At 34.6% G+C, this 17973-nt stretch overlaps 3 protein-coding genes across 3 annotated transcripts; 2 read left to right on the top strand and 1 right to left on the bottom strand.

Annotated features, from left to right (window-relative positions):
• Positions 1-2372: 2372 nt before the first annotated feature.
• On the bottom strand, positions 2373-4232 carry LOC145304479 (DNA-binding protein SMUBP-2-like). Its single transcript, XM_080146362.1, has one exon. The coding sequence runs from the start codon at positions 4230-4232 to the stop codon at positions 2373-2375; it is 1860 nt and encodes a 619-aa protein (XP_080002488.1).
• Positions 4233-14843: 10611 nt separating this feature from the next.
• LOC145304478 (uncharacterized) lies at positions 14844-16225 on the top strand. The gene is made up of 3 exons (XM_080146360.1): positions 14844-14867; positions 15148-15507; positions 15636-16225. Exons 1-3 carry the CDS (start codon positions 14844-14846, stop codon positions 15981-15983), a joined length of 732 nt encoding a protein of 243 aa, XP_080002486.1. The 3' UTR covers positions 15984-16225.
• On the top strand, positions 16033-16535 carry LOC145335386 (uncharacterized). The gene is made up of 2 exons (XM_080181134.1): positions 16033-16120; positions 16221-16535. The coding sequence occupies exons 1-2, from the start codon at positions 16042-16044 to the stop codon at positions 16496-16498; spliced, it is 357 nt and encodes a 118-aa protein (XP_080037260.1). The 5' UTR covers positions 16033-16041; the 3' UTR covers positions 16499-16535.
• The last annotated feature ends 1438 nt before the right edge of the window (positions 16536-17973 follow it).

Raw genomic sequence — 17973 nt, 5'->3', positions numbered from 1 at the left:
CAAACAAGAGACAACTATTTATATCATTACAATTATATTTCTCTACTCATGGAAGTTTTCATACTTGACTGTATAGACATAGTAATATTATTACAAAAAAAAAATAATTTTAATGCTATTTTGGTTTAAATATTTTTTTATCTACTAAACAACTGTCTATGCGTAAATCTGTGGGAAAAGAGATTTTCTTGGCTGTTTACGATGAATCATCTTGCCAATGAGCATTTAGTTTGATTTTAAAGCTAATCTATCCTATACAATGGTATGTTCATTTTTCTGTTATGAAAGGGTAAAATAAGTTAGGTCATGACATTTCTTTATAATGAAAACTCAACAATATAAAAAGGCTCCCTTTCCATGCACATATGATAATCTTTATAGTGATATAATCAAAAACATTTTATCAGTGGATCTTTATTAAAAATCAAGTTTTTACTACTGAAATATTATTATAAAAGGAAAGGATATAGTGAATTCTAATTGTCATACATCACAACTGTACTTAACTTCGGCCAAGTCTAAAGCCTTAGGGTATATCCCTGGATATATTCCCTCTAACAATCCTATCTGTTTTCCTTACAGTTTTGGTTTTTGATAGTCCCATCTTGGTAGATGAGACTGGCCTAGCTTCCTACTCTTAGTCAGTTTTTATGTGTAATAACTATCAGAATTCACTTATATACAAGGAATCTAGTGAGGATATCTTAATTATTTTTTCTTATTTCTTTGCCTTATGTACAAATAAGAATTTACATTTTTATAACAAAATTGTATCTAATACAGTGAAGGAGGCAAGGGCCCTGGTTTTAACGACGTTGTTTTGTTAGCTCTGTCTGTGCGAGACTCCGTGGATCTTGTAGACACACATAACCATCAAACCATCATCTGTGTGGGGGAGAGTGAAGATGGGCGTGGGTTCAAGCCGGAGCACGGGTTGGCTGTGTAACTCCATTTCATAAAATTAAACATACTTTTATGTTATTTTAATAAAATAAATCTTTTATAATATACTTTTTTATCATTTTATCAAAACCATAACAATTTAGAATTTTCTTCTTATAGCATAAAATTAGGAGGAGTTGTTAAATGTCGTCTTTCCAGTAGGTATATTATTTGTGTTGTAACAGTCACCTACTCGAAAAGAAACAAACATTTTGGTCATATTTACAATTATAATACATTTTTTATCCTGTTACATTTTAATATATACATTTATGATAAAACAATTCAATACTGTGGTCATGTCAAGAACTTTTACTATATCATTCTTTGTTGCCTTGTTATGCCTAAAAAGTTGGTCATTTGCCTTATAATTACGAAAAATTCCTTAAGATTCCTAAAAAGAGATGTCAAAACATTATTTTGCTCTTATGTGTCCCAATAGAATATTGCAAATTTAGGGGGTCAAACAAATTTTGTGGTATTTGACAGAGAAAAGTTGACGGAGCTTATTCAGGGGGGAGAAAAGGGGAATGGGGTATTCGTACGGACATTTTAAAGTCTCTCAGAGAAAAGGGTCAATTGTGTGGGGGGGGGGGGGTTTACTTCTTCGTCTACTTTTCTCTTCTAAACCAAGATCAGTCGGGTTTTATCTTTTATTCTGTTAGGTTGATGTATGAAAATCTAAAGAAATGAGAGTGATTATTTTATTAGTATTGGTAAGTTACCTTGTTTATTATTTGTTAAAGTTGGGATATTTACAACAATTCTTCAGTATATACACGCTATACACAGTTATTCTAAAAAGAATATAGGTTTTTTTTGAAAATATTATTTTTAAAAAGGAATATAACTATCGCACTTTGTTACATAATTTAAATTATCTTGAATAAAACAAATTTGATTTCACAAATATAGTAGAAAATTTGGACAAAAGAAATTTATAAAAGTTTTGATAAAAGGGTTCTATTGTTATTGTCGTTACCTTATTTATTCAAAGAACCATGTACATAGAAACATTTAAAGAGTATATGTATATATATTATGTATGAAGTTATTTTTCATTATTTTATAAACGTTTGTATTTTCGGGGATCTAAAAGGATGGATCAATGGCAATCAAATTGATGAAAATTTTCAACAATAAAATTTAAATTTATTTCTTTTACACATTAACATAGATGGTGATTAATTATTATTTAGCCCTGCTTTAAGTGATATAAAAGTTATATTTATATAGCAAATATGATTAAACAATTCTATAATTAAAAAACATATAGAATTTCAATTTATACCTTTTGAGTGGTAGGGGGTAAAAAATTTTTCTTTTGAATTTAACAAACATTTTTTTTTTTGAATCCTTTTGAATTATAGAGTAGATTTACTTTGAAATTCTCCAAACCTTACCTATTTACATTTGAACATTTTGTTTGTTTATTTGCCTTCAGACACCTTTTGGCAGATTAGTTTCTCCAATTTACTCAAGATGAAGGGTTCTGCATGGACTTCTCCTTGTTGTAAGGCACGCTGGAGAATGGGTCGGAATGTGGTACTCTCACACATTTTGAATGTGTCTCCCACGATCATCACTTTATGTTTTGCTCTGGAGAACAGGACATTGGTTCTGTTTCGGTCATTTTGCCACTCGTTGTTGACTTTTGGTAGACACAGACTGATGATGATCTCATCCGCTTCTGAACCCTGTATGCTCTCTGCAGTGCTGGAGCGCACTTGGTGGAAATTTCTAAATCGTCTTCTCTTAGCCTCTGCCAGGGTAACATGGGATTGTGCACTATAGTAGGTTAGTACCGTTGGGAGTACCTTATTCTCTTCAGTTTCTTTAAATAAGGTTATGATTTTTTCTATTTCAGGTATACTATTTTTGGAATAGCTCTTCATGTCTTGGTATGCTGTTTCAGCATGGTACAGTTTTATACTCCCTTGATAGGTGGCTTTTGCTGTCATTTCCTTGCCATAAACTAATTGTTTAAGCGTTTTGCAGATGGAAACAGCATTCCGATAATTTTCCTGAAGGTGTTGGTGGAGGTGGGGGTTTGATCTGTATACAGGGCTGGACATGAGTCTTGAAATTATGTCCACCTTTGGTGCTTCTTTTGCAGTAAGGGATCTTGGGTGTTGACGGATTTGTTTCGGATCCCCGACCAATACCAACTTGAGGTTTCTATTTCCATTGACAATCTGCCCCGTTATAGGGATTAATATACTTGCTTCGCTTGAAAAGCTTGCTTCATCACAAATGACGACATTAAATTCCTTACAGTAGGTGGTGTTATTGTCTTTGATATGTCCTAAACGGTGGGAAGATGTGAGTGTTGACAACACTATGTCAGCTGTTTTAATGGATGAAACAGATGGAAATGTGTGTTTTGTGTTTTCATCAATGAGAACGGAGGTACAAAGCCGGTAACAATGAGAGGACACCTTCATTGATGGTGTAGAAAATTTCAAGATTTTCTTTCCATGAACTTTAAAGAAGTCCATGTTAGCTAGTTTGTGGTGTAGTGCACACACAGCTTGGTTTGTTGGGCAGACTACCAGTATTTTCTTACCTCTTTTTGTTTCTTGGCAAACATATTCAACTATCGTGGTGGTTTTACCTGTACCGGGGGGCCCAATGATTATTGAGGCTGGTCCTGGAACAGGTGCTTGTAATGTCTTCAAAACAGCTGTCTTTTGGTTGTCATCCAGTTGAGTGTTTTCAAACACACATGTCTCTCTTGTCTCTTCTAATGTTACAGGTGTGCAATCTTCCTCAGTAGGTGTGAAAAGTTTACTTGCCACCTCCTGAAAATGTTTTTTTGCTTGTAACTCCTCAAGGACATTCAATACTATTGTATAGGGTTGAATTCTTAATGTGGGGGAGATTCTTACCAAATCATCCTGTTGAACTAGGTTGCGGTCCTGGATTATGAGAACCATTTCTTCTGAGTCTATTTGGGCGATCTTTGCAGGTAAAACTAAGACATCCTTGACCATTATGAGGGCTCTATCTCCTGTCTTCAGGTATAGTGCAGCTGTTGTAATCTGTTTTACATTTATATGTAATCTTTCTTTTGCTTCTTTTTCTGATTTTAATATTTTTGTTACTTTTCCTTCTGTTGTATTCTGGTTGTTGAAATAGAAGCTGAGTTCAGCTAAAATGATGAAAATCAGTTTGGCAAGAAAGTTATTCTTATCAGTCTCCTGTCGAATGGTTTCGAGTGTGTTGGATTCATCAGGTGTTAGTGTCAAAGCTGTTTTATATGTTTGGCTTTGTTCTAACTTGAACTCCATGTGTCTAAACTTGGTTGACCATTGTGGTTTCAATAGGGATGATTTTGTTATTTTTCCCACGCTACCTTTTTCTTCTTCTACATCATTGAATTGAACATTTTTTATATGTTTCCATATTTCAGCCTTTGGACTAATGTTGCTGTTATAGAAAATGTTACAGTAATTTTTATAAACTGTAATTACTTGGGACAATCTTTTTGTTTGCCTGGAATCTAGTTCTTGTATGATTGTTTCTAACTCTAAATCAGAGCTGGCACAGGTATTATATGTCCAGATATCTATTGGTTTGGTTGATGTTTGATTAGGGTAGAGTATTTCCTGATGGTTGTAGATTTCAAAATCTCCTAATTTTTCACCACCTACAAAAGTTATGTATCCTTTGTTCTTGTTTGATCCACAGGAGGTTAGTAATTTTATTTTTCGTGACGTACTATTTTTGAGGTATATGCTGGTAATGGATTCTTTCTCTTCATTTAGGTACATGATTTTTCTCTCTCCATCTTGTGAAGTATATAGATTGTGATTTGATGTGATTTCTAGAATTCTGCATTTAGGATCTGTTTTCGTCCGTTTTACATGTTGAAACGGTTCTAGTTTCTCTGTTGTATTAACGTGTCTTTGTTCTTTCTTGTGTTCTTTCCAATTGTAGGTGTATTCTTGACAGCTTGAACACCACTTCAGTTTGTAAGTTGAGATAAAGTTTGTATTATTTTCCATTTGCTGTGTAAGGAGGGTTTTACTAGTAATAAAGACCTCATTATAGTAAAGTTTGTCATCTCGGCCCAATATCTTTGGGCTTATGTTTCTGTGGGGTGTAACGTTGATATATTTGTCCTTCCCCTTTGCTATCTTAATCCCAACTCTTTCATAATCCTTTTTGTGGTTTTCTGGAGGATTATACGTTTCTGTAAATATATACAGGCAGGGTGGGTAAGGTGAACTGTACTCTTGTTCTGGTTCATAATCTGGTTGGAAGTCATCTACCTCCATCCTAAAATAGTAATTTGTGAAATATAATTAAACAGTATGTTGTTTCCTACTATGAGTACTGGTTAACTATCTAAATAATATTAGGGCAACATTAGAGGAAGGATGCAATGTTTTGTTTTATTTTTGTCAACCTTGGTAGATTAACAGTTATAGGAAAAACAAAGATAGAGTATTAACTAGGTAGCTAATTAGAATAAACTATGTTAGTATAAAAAGAAAGGATGCAATGTTTTTATTTATTTCTGTCAACCTTGGTAGATTAACAGTTATAGGGAAAATAAAAATAGAGTATTAACTAGGTAGCTAATTAGAATAAACTATGTTAGTATAAAAAGAAAGGATGCAATGTTTTTATTTATTTCTGTCAACCTTGGTAGATTAACAGTTATAGGGAAAATAAAAATAGAGTATTAACTAGGTAGCTAATTAGAATAAACTATGTTAGTATAAAAAGAAAGGATGCAATGTTTTTATTTATTTCTGTCAACCTTGGTAGATTAACAGTTATAGGAAAAATAAAAATAGAGTTACATACTTTAACTTAATATAAGAATTTTTGGCTTACCTTTTATAATACTTTATTGACTAAAGCAAGGTTTCATTCAAGGATATCCTAGTTTGTCTGAAAAATAAAAATTAATTGAGTTTGAAAAATAGTCGATGATCTAAAAAGGTTATTATGATGAAAAGCAGGTAAAGGAGTGGTAAGGTTGCATACAAACTGAGAGAAAAATGACATTATTCTAGTGTTGTATTTTTTTTATTTGATCTTTCCTTAGGTACATATAGTTTTATTTACAATGTATATTACAGCTAAAATGGTTATTATGATAAACAAAAAATAGGTTACATTAATGCGGTATTTAGTGGGTTTAAGGTTCTTTTAATGAGTGTTAGTGTTCAGAATCCTCTGAACTGTCTGTTTCTGTGTTTGATGCTGAAAAGTAAACTTCTTTGTTATGATGGCAAGGTCTTGGCGTTTTTAATATTGAGGTTAAGGTTATGTTTCCAGTACCGTTTACTCTTTCTTCACTTGTAGTTCTTTGTGTCTGTTGTCTTTGTGTTTTTTTGCATACATAAAGGAAGATTAACAGGATAGAGATTAAGCCAGTGATTGACAAGGATACTATTATTAACACTACTATCCATGTTGGTGGATTTGGAATTTCAGTTTTGTCTAAATTTTTGCCAGGTGTTCCATCCTTTCCAAAAGAAGAAAAGTTTGCCTGGATTGCGGTGTTGTTGAGAAAAGGGACATTTGAGATTTTACATTTTGTGTCTGTTGTTAGAATTCCTCTTTTGACATAATCCTTTGGTGCACAAGTACCTTCTAGTTTCAATGGCATAGATGAGCTGAAGTAAATTTTCTTGTCATGTTGAAAGTAGAAGTTTGTCGTGTTGTGTAACTCTGGGCATGTGTTTGTTGTAGTGTTAAAAACACTTTTACAGCACATGCTAGGTTTGTATTCGTTTTCAACACAAAAATTTGATAAACAAGTTTTGGGTGTTTCTACACATTTGTCTTCTAGAAAGATTACATTTCCTTCAAGTCCTTTTTCCATCATAAAAGGAATTACTCTGATTACTGGATGTTTGGTACAGTTGTCAAACTCATTGGCTTGATAAAGAATTGTGGAGCCTTTTGTTCCAATGCCTATTAAGACTTTATTTTCTTGTTTCGTGTCACCTGGTTTGACTTCATGATCACATTCTTTTACTACTGAAAACACATTAATTGATTTTTGTGACAGCGTCGTTTTGAGATCGTTTATTTTTTTTATATTTATACTAACAAATTGGGAATATGTTAGAATATTTTCTGTTAGTGCTGATGAAGATAATTCTGCCAGACCTTTAGACGTTTCCAATACATTTGGATCGATTAGGTTATATTTGGTAGTTGTAGTTACGTTGGATTTTGGCAGGAGTTTTACTTGTTGTTTGAAGACATATATGTGATGCTTCAAATCCAGCAAAGTTGACTTTAAATTTGAGTTGAGGATTGAGAGATGTAGTATATCTGATGGCTGTACATCTGTTTCACATATGGTTATGGCTGTGTTTGTACACGAGGTCGTTGTGAATTTTAAAGGGTCTGTTATGAAGATGGTACATTGTGATTGGTCATTCACGTCATCTAGGGTTGTAGTAATTTCGACATTGTTGTGTTTTGTAGGTAACCCTTTTGTGGATATAGTGAACAGCATATTTTTGTCAGCATTTATGCTTTGCCAAATATTAGTTTGTATGGGTGTTATCTTTTTGCTCAAGGTAATGATGTTATCGATGTTGTCATTTGTTGCTTCGACAAGTCTGCCTTTTTTATCTCTGCAGGTTAGAATGGCTTGTGAGTATGTCTGTGGTGTTTTTGTAAGATGGTATCTTCTTTTACCTATGATAGCAAAATCATTTGACGTTTTAAAATCTTCAATCATTTTGTTAACTTGGTCAGAGAATTTCTTGTGGATTTTTGTTGTGGTATCAAATAAATCATCTATTTCTTGTATATCGAGAGCAAAGGATATGTCCTTCTTGGTTTTGCACATAGTGGAGGTTGAAACTTGGTATACATAATGACCATTCAAAAATTTTCCGTTATTTGAGACAAGTTCAAAAGAACTAATCACTTGTGGTAGTAGTAAAAACAGAAACATTATCATTTTGTCTGTAATTAAGAAAAATTATTATATCAGAAGTAACATTGCATTTTAGACAATTAATCATACAATTTACGTAGGTAATATTATACTTATTTTATTTTTAGTTTCCTGTTGTACAAATACAAATATACAACTTTCAGTACATGTATAGATATTAGGCTTACTTTAATATTTTATTTTTAGTTTCCTTATGTACAAATACAAGCATACACATTGATAATAGGGACACAATATTAACACTATTTTGTTTCCTTTTGTACAAATACAAGCATGCATATGTAGGCTGAGATAGCTATAGTATGTTTATAAATCAAGACGACTAGGTCTCCTGATTATGCGAGAAGGTCTTTGGCTTTCTTGGCCTTCTGGTAAGTTAAATGTCACTCTGTTGTTGTTTGGTGCTTGAACTTGGAGTTCTTGCTCACTTGATTCTTCTAACTCGTCTTGTAGTTGTGGTATGTTTGCATTAGAGATTTCTTCGCTGGCTTCTAAAACAGGTTTAAACATTGGTACTGGTCCTTCTTCTCCATACTCTAATCCATGATGATTTCTTGTTTTCAGGAATTCCTTAAGTTTTCCTTCATCATGTAGATCTTTCCAGATTTCGTAGTTTACTCCCCCTCCAAAAATCTTTTTTGCATATTCTGGCATATCTGCATATTTTTCTAAAGACTTTTGGGGAATTATCCTGCATAGGTTCTTGTGTAGGTATGTTGTCTTGTTGTTCATGACATTTTCAGCAAACACAACTTGATGTAGATTTTCTTTGACAAGAAAGGGTCCATAGTATTTATCCCTTGTTTTGATACGTTGTCCTACAGAGGGGGTTTTGTTTTGTGATAACACAAATGTACCTGGCTCAAAATTGCTTTGTTTCCCTCCAAACTTTTGTCGCATTGCCTCCTTATATGCGTCATTGTTTTTCTTTGCCAAATCATACGCCCTTTTCAGCTTTTGTTTAAGTTCTGAGTTGTACTGCTTGAGGTTTGTGTTTCTTAGACAAATCAAGGATGTGTCATCTGTTAGAGGGTTGAAAAGCTTGTTAGAATACCCGTATCGCAACTCAAAGGGGGAAATTTTAGTAGCTCCATGTGGAGTTGAGTTGTAAATAGACACGGCTAAAGGAAGGGTCATCAGCCAGTTTGATTCGAAACTGTCGCTTAGTGACCTCATTATATCAAGGAGGCTTCTGTGTGCTCTTTCTACTAGGCCTAAACTTCGACTGGAGTAAGGGCTTCGTATCTTGACTACGGAACCATATAAGTTACACAAATCTTTGAATTTTTGTGACTTTCCCAGGTTCATTGCTCCATCTGTTATGATTATTTTAGGCGGTCCAAACGGGCTGAACACTTGGCTTTCCAATTTTGAAACAATTTCATTTGTTTTATCCTGGCGTAGTGGGTAACATATGATGAAGCGAGAAAATACATCAATGACTGTAGTAAAAAAACTAAATCCGTTGACGGCGGGTAATCCACTGACTATGTCTATCTGCAAGATTTCACCCACCTGACCTGTCAAGGGGTACCCTAATCGGTGATGGGGGCCCCTTGGCGGTCTTATCCATAAGCAAGACAGACAGGTTCGTGTGAAATCATTGCAGTCTTTGACAAGGCCTGGCCATATATCAGTTCTAGAGACAATTTTAGCCATTGTTCTTCCACTATAGTGTCCTAATAGATGTACCTTTGAGAGAACACAATTCCTCAATGATGGTGGTGTCAATCTCTTGTAACTTCCTTTGTGTAGCATCATGAGGATTCCATTTGTAATTTTGTAGCCAACCTTTGTCTTGGTGAGGGTTTCTAGGTACATGTCTTGTAGTTCGCTTTGTTGTCTTTTGACATATTCCTCCGTGTTCAAGGATTGTTTGATTTCTTCAAAAATTTTAGATTTAATGGGGTGTATTACGTTTACCGTTTCAATAGGTTCTTTTGAAAACAATCCTTTAATATCTAGCATTGAAATTTCAGTTTGGCAGGATTTTGTAATCGATTCATGGTTTGCAGATGTTACGTATTGTGAGTCTCCTTTTTGCAATAGTGTTATTATATCACTTGTAGTGATCACGCTGCCTAGTGGGAATGGATTTCTTACTATTATACCAGCATTGTGTGGTATTTTGTCTCTGTTGTATTCTTCATTATCTATTACAAAGATTCTACTTAGGTTGTCAGCAAGTGTTAGCTTTTCACCACTTTTGTGTTTCACCAAAATTTTAAAGGGGTAGCAAGCTAATCTTGCCATGTATCTTGACATCAATGAGTTTGATTTACTTTGATGGTATAGGTACATACAGGCTGAACAATCAGAGACTACGATGACCTCCTTGGCCATACTGAGGTAGTCTGATCGTTTTTCTATACAATCTAAGATGGCAGTGAGTTCTTTCATTAAAGAACTCCAACATCTGACTTGACTTTCAGAGAACTTTTTGGAGACGAAAAAGATAGTGCGGGGTACATACACTTTCTGTTTCTTTTTGATGACCTTAAGTTCTCCGTTTAAAAAGGGGGAAAAGTTTGTCTGTGACGCTGATGAAGGTTTGTCTTCAGGTTCGTAATTCGGGACATCCAAGTTGTTGACATATTGGTGTATGATATGTTTTAGTTCTTCGTTGATTTCTTCTACTGTTAGATTCATGGTTCTTTCCATTTCTGACTGTAAGGTGGAATATGCCGATGTATCATATGTATCAACTTGATATGCAACGGCTCCATACCCTGTATTACTAGCGTCTGTTTCTAGATAAATAGGTTTTTTTGGGTCAATAAAAGCTAACATTGTTGGTTTGGTTGCAAGGCGTTTGAGCTCTAAAAAGGCATTTCTTTCTGTATCGTTGAGAGTCACCTTTTCTGACTTGATAGAAGTCAAATTGTAGAGGGGTGCAGCCTTTAATGAATAGTTTGGTATAAAGTCAGATATAAAATTCATCATACCTAGAAATCTTTGAACTTGTTGTTTTGTTGTAGGTTCAGGGCATTCTGTGATTCCTTGGATCTTGGCGGGATCACAGGTGATGCCCTCCTTAGAGATAACCACTCCAAGAAGTTTGAGCTTAGACTTGAACATTTTCAATTTCTGGAGGGATATTTTGAAACCAGCCTTATCAAGTTTTTCGACGACAATTTCAAAAGTTTTAACAACATCTTCAGGTGTTTGTCCAAATATTATAATGTCGTCCATGTAGTGTAGACAGTTTTTCAGGTCGTAAACGACCCTACTAATCTGTCTACTGAACCATGAAGGAGCGTTTTTAAAGCCATATTGCATCCTTTGCGGCGTATATTGCCCAAAGGATGTAATAATGCTGGCTTTAAACCTATCGCTCTTTCTTATCATTATACTTTGATAACTATCCTTCAGATCCATGAGAACAAAGTATTTGTTCCCATTTAGCTGTTGGAGTAGTGTATTAATACTTGGTAGGGGAAAACAGTCTGGGGTCGTTACTGCATTTAGACCACGATAATCATTGATGACTCTTATTCTGCAATTCCCAGTATTGGTAGAATCCGGTCTTGGTCTAATAAATACTCCTGAGCTATACGGACTACTTTCAGGGATAAGAAGGTTATTGGCAACCATTTCATCAATAACCTCTTTCAATTGAAGTTCATATACTCTATTCAATGGGTATGGCTTAGTTGATTTGTGGGTTGAGTCTGTAAGTTCGATACAGAACTCACTATGACTCAGGGTGCAACACCCAAAATCTGTGTTAGATTTGCTCACTACATTAGGATGTTTCACCGTTAGTGTGTGGAAAACTCGTTTTCGTAAATGTGGGGGGACGTCAGACAGAAGGTCTGTCCAAACAGATTCCTTTTCAGGGATTCGTTGAGGGTAGATTGTTTCTGCTAGGTCTGATTCAGAGGCGACTTCAGAAGTTTGATCATCGTTGACAAGTTTTATCTTGTTAATGGACTTGCCCTTTTCCAAGTGTGATTCTAACTTTTTTATTGTTGTTGTAAGGTTTGGGACAATCCTATGATTTTCACCCACAACTTCTGTAGTATTTGTACGCCTATCATAGATTTCAGTGCCTGGTTTGAGTAGTTGGAACTTCCCCACCACTTGTCCTGAGAATAAAATTGAATCGCCAAACTGGGGGTTCGTTATAGGAACTGTGAGGCTGCCATCTACATCAAATGTTGATAACATTGTTTCAGATGTAAAAGGGCTAATGTCGGTGGTTGAAACGCCAATACAATTGTAAAATTCTGATAAGGATATACGGTTAATTTGTTCATCTTTCACTTTTGTTATGAGATGTGTTGTTGTGTTACCTTTCAATACTGTATCTGATACTACACATATCTCATATTCAGTGGTGTCAGTTAGTTCTACCTTTTGTTTGACTTTTTTGTGGTGGTTGTAGAAAGTTAAGAAGACTCTACTTTCTTCATTCCTGTAGCCAAATTCCAGATTCAATCTTTTACTTCTGATTACGTCTATACCCAATAAGTTGGTTGAATTTTCCTTTTCTGAAATTAAAAAGGGGTGTGTTATTGATAAGTTGTCAAAATTGACAGTTATGGTGGCTTCTAAAGAAAAAGGGATCTTTTTTCCGCTAAAGTCTCTATACTCCTTTGTGGGTTCCTGTTGATTAAGGATTAACGCGGGATCAATTTTTCTAAAGTCTTGTATGTTTATTATAGAAACAGCAGAACCTGTGTCCACTTCAAAGTTGATAGTTTCATGCCCTGCTTGTCCTTTGATGTGAAATTTAGCAGATGATGGTGTATTTGAAGATATGTCAGGAGCAAGGTAGATTTCAGCTTCTTCATCAGAGCTGTTTTCGTCATCTGATTGATGTTCTCTGAATAACTCTTTCTTTCTCAAATTTTTGAATCTTTTGTTGATTTTCTTGAGTTTCAGGGAATTTTGTTTAGGGACATTAAGATTTTCGTACTCAGACTTGATGGATTTTATTGAGGGTTTTGTGCTAACATCGTTAGGTTCCTTTTTTGCAGTATCACTTGTAACCATTCGATAGATCACATGGATTATGCCAAACATTACTGTGGCGTTTATTCCAAAGAGGAAGAAAGATATTAGCACTATAACATTTACTATATCATTTTTGTGTTCTTTGCATTTATCTTTTAATTGATTTAAAAGAAAATGAAAACAAAAACTGGCATCGACAGGACTATCTTTGTTATGGTGCGTCTGGTTTATTGATTCTTTAACTTCTTTAATATGGTTTATCTTTGTTGGCTTACTTGGATTTATTTGTTGAGCTGTGTATGATTCTCCAACCTGTATGTTTTTGTCACAGGATCTAGAGTTATTTACAATAGAATCATTCAAATTTTCAGATATTTTAGGTTGTATGGCATGTATCATATTGTTCGCTGGTGTACATTCTGTGGTTGTTGCTTTGTCCATATTTAGCTGAGGGGGAACCTGTTCAGGCTCCCCTATTCTACGTTTTTTGGTTCTGACGGTTGGTTTTCCTGTATTACTTGGATTCTTACATTGTCCTCATGATATACAAGGTTTATATCCTCTGCTGTTACCTTGCAGTCTTTCGGTAAGTGTACCGAAAGCTTGCATTTGTTGCATATATAATATGCTAAAGCACAGCCTTTGTAGACAGGGCAATCACGTCCAAAGTGTGATGTTGATGCGCATTTATAGCATTTTCCTGCAAGGCGTTTTACTACCGCCTCGTTTAAGCGGACAATGTGTACCTTGTTGTTTTCGTTCTTTTCCCTTTCATCGTCTGTTGGCGGATTCTCTTCAATTTCCAACACTGTGTCGTCCTTGCCTTTGTTTGTTTTTTTGATGTTTAGAGGGGCTAAACTGAGGAAGATACGTGTAAAGTTTGCGGTGGTTTGAGTTTTATCTCTGTATTCTTGCTCAACAACCTGTTGAGATATCTCAGGGTAGAGGGACAACATCTTCTCTTTTAATCTGGAGTAGATGAAAGATGTCATATCCTCTGTTTTTGAGCTTTTGGCTAACTGGATAACCAGTGCTTTAACCCTGGTAAACACTTCGTTTGGCTGCATATTGTGGGTTGGTTTGAATGAATTGAGGCTGTGCAGGGTACGTACGTAATTACGTTGGCGGCCGTATGTATACAGGATTTCCTGATACATTGTCTTAAGACTTGACCTCTGATACTCATGTCCTCCTATTTCGATATAGAGGTTTGATCCCATTAATATTCGGGATCTAATTAGAGTAAAAAATTGGCTTTTACTCAGTTTGTGATTTTCTGCTAGCTTCCCTGCAGTCATGAAATAAGATTCAAGGTCCTCTTCTTCCTTTCCAGAGAAGGTTGTCTTGAAGCAGTCACGTAGTGATTGCAGTGTCTCCCTAAGGGTGGCAGAGGAGGCGTTAGAATTTTTTGACACATCTGGAGGTTGTACCATTTCTTCAGCAAATGGGTTACTATTATCATCATCTTTCAGTGCTTCCTTGAGGTTGGTGTTACCAAGAGAGTTGACAAGAGCCTTGATTTCATTTGATTCCTCTGTGTTTTGAGTATTTATGTTTCCAAGTTTAGTTAGGATTTCCTGATGTTGTCGAAGAATTTTTCTTAGAGAAGACGCTTTGCTTTTGGGTCTCTTCTTTTTGTATTTTTTTCGTTTGCGTCTTGGTCCTTCCTCTGTTTCAGAGTTTGGAATACTAGAATCGCTGAAATAGCTAGAACTTTCTTGTTTTTCAAGCTCCTTAATTCTAGAGTTAGCTTGCGCTAGCTCTTTTTGGAGTTCTTCATATTTGGCTAGTGGTATCGTTGACATTTTTATTTTTTTATTTCCGGCAAGTGTTGATTATTGTATTCATACAAAATGTGCACGAAACACCAAAGATGAAACCAACTATGAACACTATCAGTATATATAATAGCATTGATTTTAGTCTGTATAAATGGCGTATACACAGTATAATATTTTATAGGAAATATGATTTTTTGTTTATTTTACACCCCGCTTGTGGCAGGATGTATTTTTACAAGTATTATATTGTACGATTATAATATATGTTCATTGTATTTGCTCACACTAAAATTCATATTATCTGAAATAAGGAATATTTTTATTTAAATATATTTTGGTAAAATTTCTATATAAGAGAAATATATATATATATATATGTACAAGAATACATATGAATATATAAGGGTATATAAAATATATGGGGTCTTCCCCACAAGAGAAAAAAAATTATTGACGTTTTGATTCTCTTTATTTATAACACAAATTAGTACATATCATTATATAATTTAATAAAGTTTATTGTTTCAGGTGCTTCGAGGTAGTGGGCAGAGTTGGTTGTGGGGAACGGAGAACGTGGAGCAACCTCATATTGGAACCAATAGTCCTCCTTCTACGAATGGTATCCCTTCAACAGATGTTAAAGCTCCTTTGTCAACAGTCTTTACAACTACTCACACAGCTGCCACAACTGCTCCTATTGGTGTGTCAACGTCCTTTTCTGAGAATCTGATCAGCCCAGCTCATGACATTGTTGATACTGAAACTATTCCGACAGTTTCCACAACCACTCACGAGTCTCTTATTACTAGCCCTGCTGTATCTACATCCTTTTCTGATGTCCTCGCGGTAGAACAAGTTCTGGAGAATGCTGGAACAGAAATTATTCAGGTATAATTAGCATAGTTTGTTATAGAAAATGTGGGATGTATAGTAGGGAGTAGAATTTTTGGGGGATCTTAAACAACAAACAAACAGTAGACAGATAGGTTGTTTTTAACAGGCTTTTGTTCGTTTAGGTTTTAATGGAGGGAGGTGCTGTAGTTGGATCCTTTGATGCAAATGAAGAACACTATTCGACTGTTGAGGACCTGCCAAATGAAAATGTCACTGTTTTATTTTCCGTTCCTCAAAATGTAACTGGTTTTAAGTCTCTAATGTTTGAATTTGAAATGGACCTCATGGATATGATAACTCTTTTTATCACCGTTGTTGAAAAAGTTGTGATTATTTGTCTGTTTATACAAGTCCATGTGAAACGTAAAACAATCAAAATTCTTACGTCTAAAATCCGTGGTCTAGAGCGTGATGTAGCAAGGTCGGAATACGTGATATCAGTGTTTGAACACAATAATTCTGTTGTTTAACGTTTGATTGGTCAGATATGGAACAAAATATATTATTTTTTTCAGAATAAGATCAAAAATGGAGGGATCTTTAACAGTTCTTATTACTGGGGGTCCAGGAACTGGTAAATCGTCTCTATTGCAGCTCTTTCTTTCAGGTGTCAATATTTTTGTCTGAAATTTCTGTGTAGATGTTAAGATAACTTCTTGATTTTTTTTTTTTTCATAAACGTTGTACTCTTCTTACGATTTTCTTAGGAGAAGTAGGAGATGTGAGGAGTTCAGAACGTGTTGTAGTGGGCAGGTATCGATCAACAACATATCAAGTGTTTTTTCTGGATGTTCCAGGAAGAGGAGGTCATACTTCAGTTACCTGGGACCAACTATCTTTGGCGGACATAGTGTTGGTCTGCTATGACCTTTCTTCTACTGAGAATTCCACATTGCAGTATTTACAGTATTTTAAAGTTCTGGGGGTCAAGGCTGAGATTGTTGTTGTAGGTGAAAGTTTTGCCTCTTTTTATTTTAATTTTTGATCACCTTTGAAATTTATTATACCATGAACATCTAACATTCAATGCAATATGTATTTAGGCACAAAGGTAGACATAATGCTTCCCTTAGCTCGTCTTAGATGTGAGAGGATCGCTGCCAGGTTTGGTTTGCAATGTGTGGATACATCCACCTGTATCCCTGGACGTGTGGACAGAACTCTGAAATTGCTATTTAGAAAAGTTCTTCTGCTAAAGTATCCATCTTTTTATTCTCCAAAGCAGAAACCATGTTGTAACTTGTTATAGATGGCTTTATTTTCTGCACCTTTTTATTTTTTATTGCAGAACAAACAATGATTGTGTGTTGATTAAATTTAGCTTAGGTCTGATAGAGTTTCAATTTAATGTTCATTACATGATTAACTGTCGCCAGTAGTATGGAGTTTAGAGAAAATATGGTGACTCTCTGATTTGTGGCAGTATTCTTTACTGGTATGGATTTTGAGCTTAACTTTATATATCAAAAATAAATAAGGACGATATTATTCATGGGTAGCAAGGTTTATTTTATAATATATACATAAAAAATAATAATGGTAAACACATAATATAATCGGGAGTATTTTCTGTTAATGTTAGGTTGGCAGGTCAAAGGTCCAAATGGGCTTAGGTAGGGGTAAATAATACAGATTAATCTTGTAGAATAGTTTATCGACAATTATATAAAATTGTCCCGTCTTTCTTCTCAACACATTAGATGTTTTCTTTGTAGGAGGAAGTCTGGGGCTATCAGATTCAATTATATGAACACTCTACTAACCAGGTGAGGAAAAAATATACATTTTATTACGCTTATGAGGGAATAACATGGTGGTGGCTGGGTTTTGTTTTATATAAGTTTTGTTTTGTCAACTAAAAAATATAGTTGAAGTTAAGATAGTTCAGTAACGATGTGACAAACTTACGGACTTACATAACGTGTTGTAGAGTGGCCTCACTAAACAATATATAAATGGTTCATAAAACAAAACATATTTTAGGATTGTGAAATAGGACCTGCACAATTCAAATCTTCTTCAAATGTTAAGGTGAAGTATTAAGAAAAATAAGCATTCAAAGCAACAAGCACACTGTAAAAAAAAACATCTTTATGACTTTAAGCTGGAGAATAAAGTTACTTTGAATGGTTGTTTTTCTTTGACTATATGATTAAATATTTATACAAAACTACTGTGGTCTTTGATTCTTTGTTATTAAAATATTCAAATCATATTCTAGTGAGCTTCAAATGATTGTTAATTCACATACAGTATAAGATTTAATTTGCGTCAATTTTCTATTAATGCGCAAACAACAAATGTGTGGCTATTATTTGTGGCTAAATCTAATTTGTTAATGGCTGAGTCCACTGTTCATACCTTTTTTCCTTTAATTTTCTTTTAAGAATATTTTTGAAGACTGACATTTTTTTTGAAATTTAAGGAAATATAAAATTAAGGGTTGTAACATCCATAAGT

The sequence above is a fragment of the Acartia tonsa genome, chromosome 13 (genome assembly GCF_053477335.1).
Source record: "Acartia tonsa isolate MP-2025a chromosome 13, ASM5347733v1, whole genome shotgun sequence".
In the NCBI taxonomy this organism is placed as follows: domain Eukaryota; kingdom Metazoa; phylum Arthropoda; class Copepoda; order Calanoida; family Acartiidae; genus Acartia; species Acartia tonsa.
The sequence above is the reverse complement of the archived record's forward strand: the minus strand, read 5'-3'. Positions and strand labels throughout refer to the sequence as shown.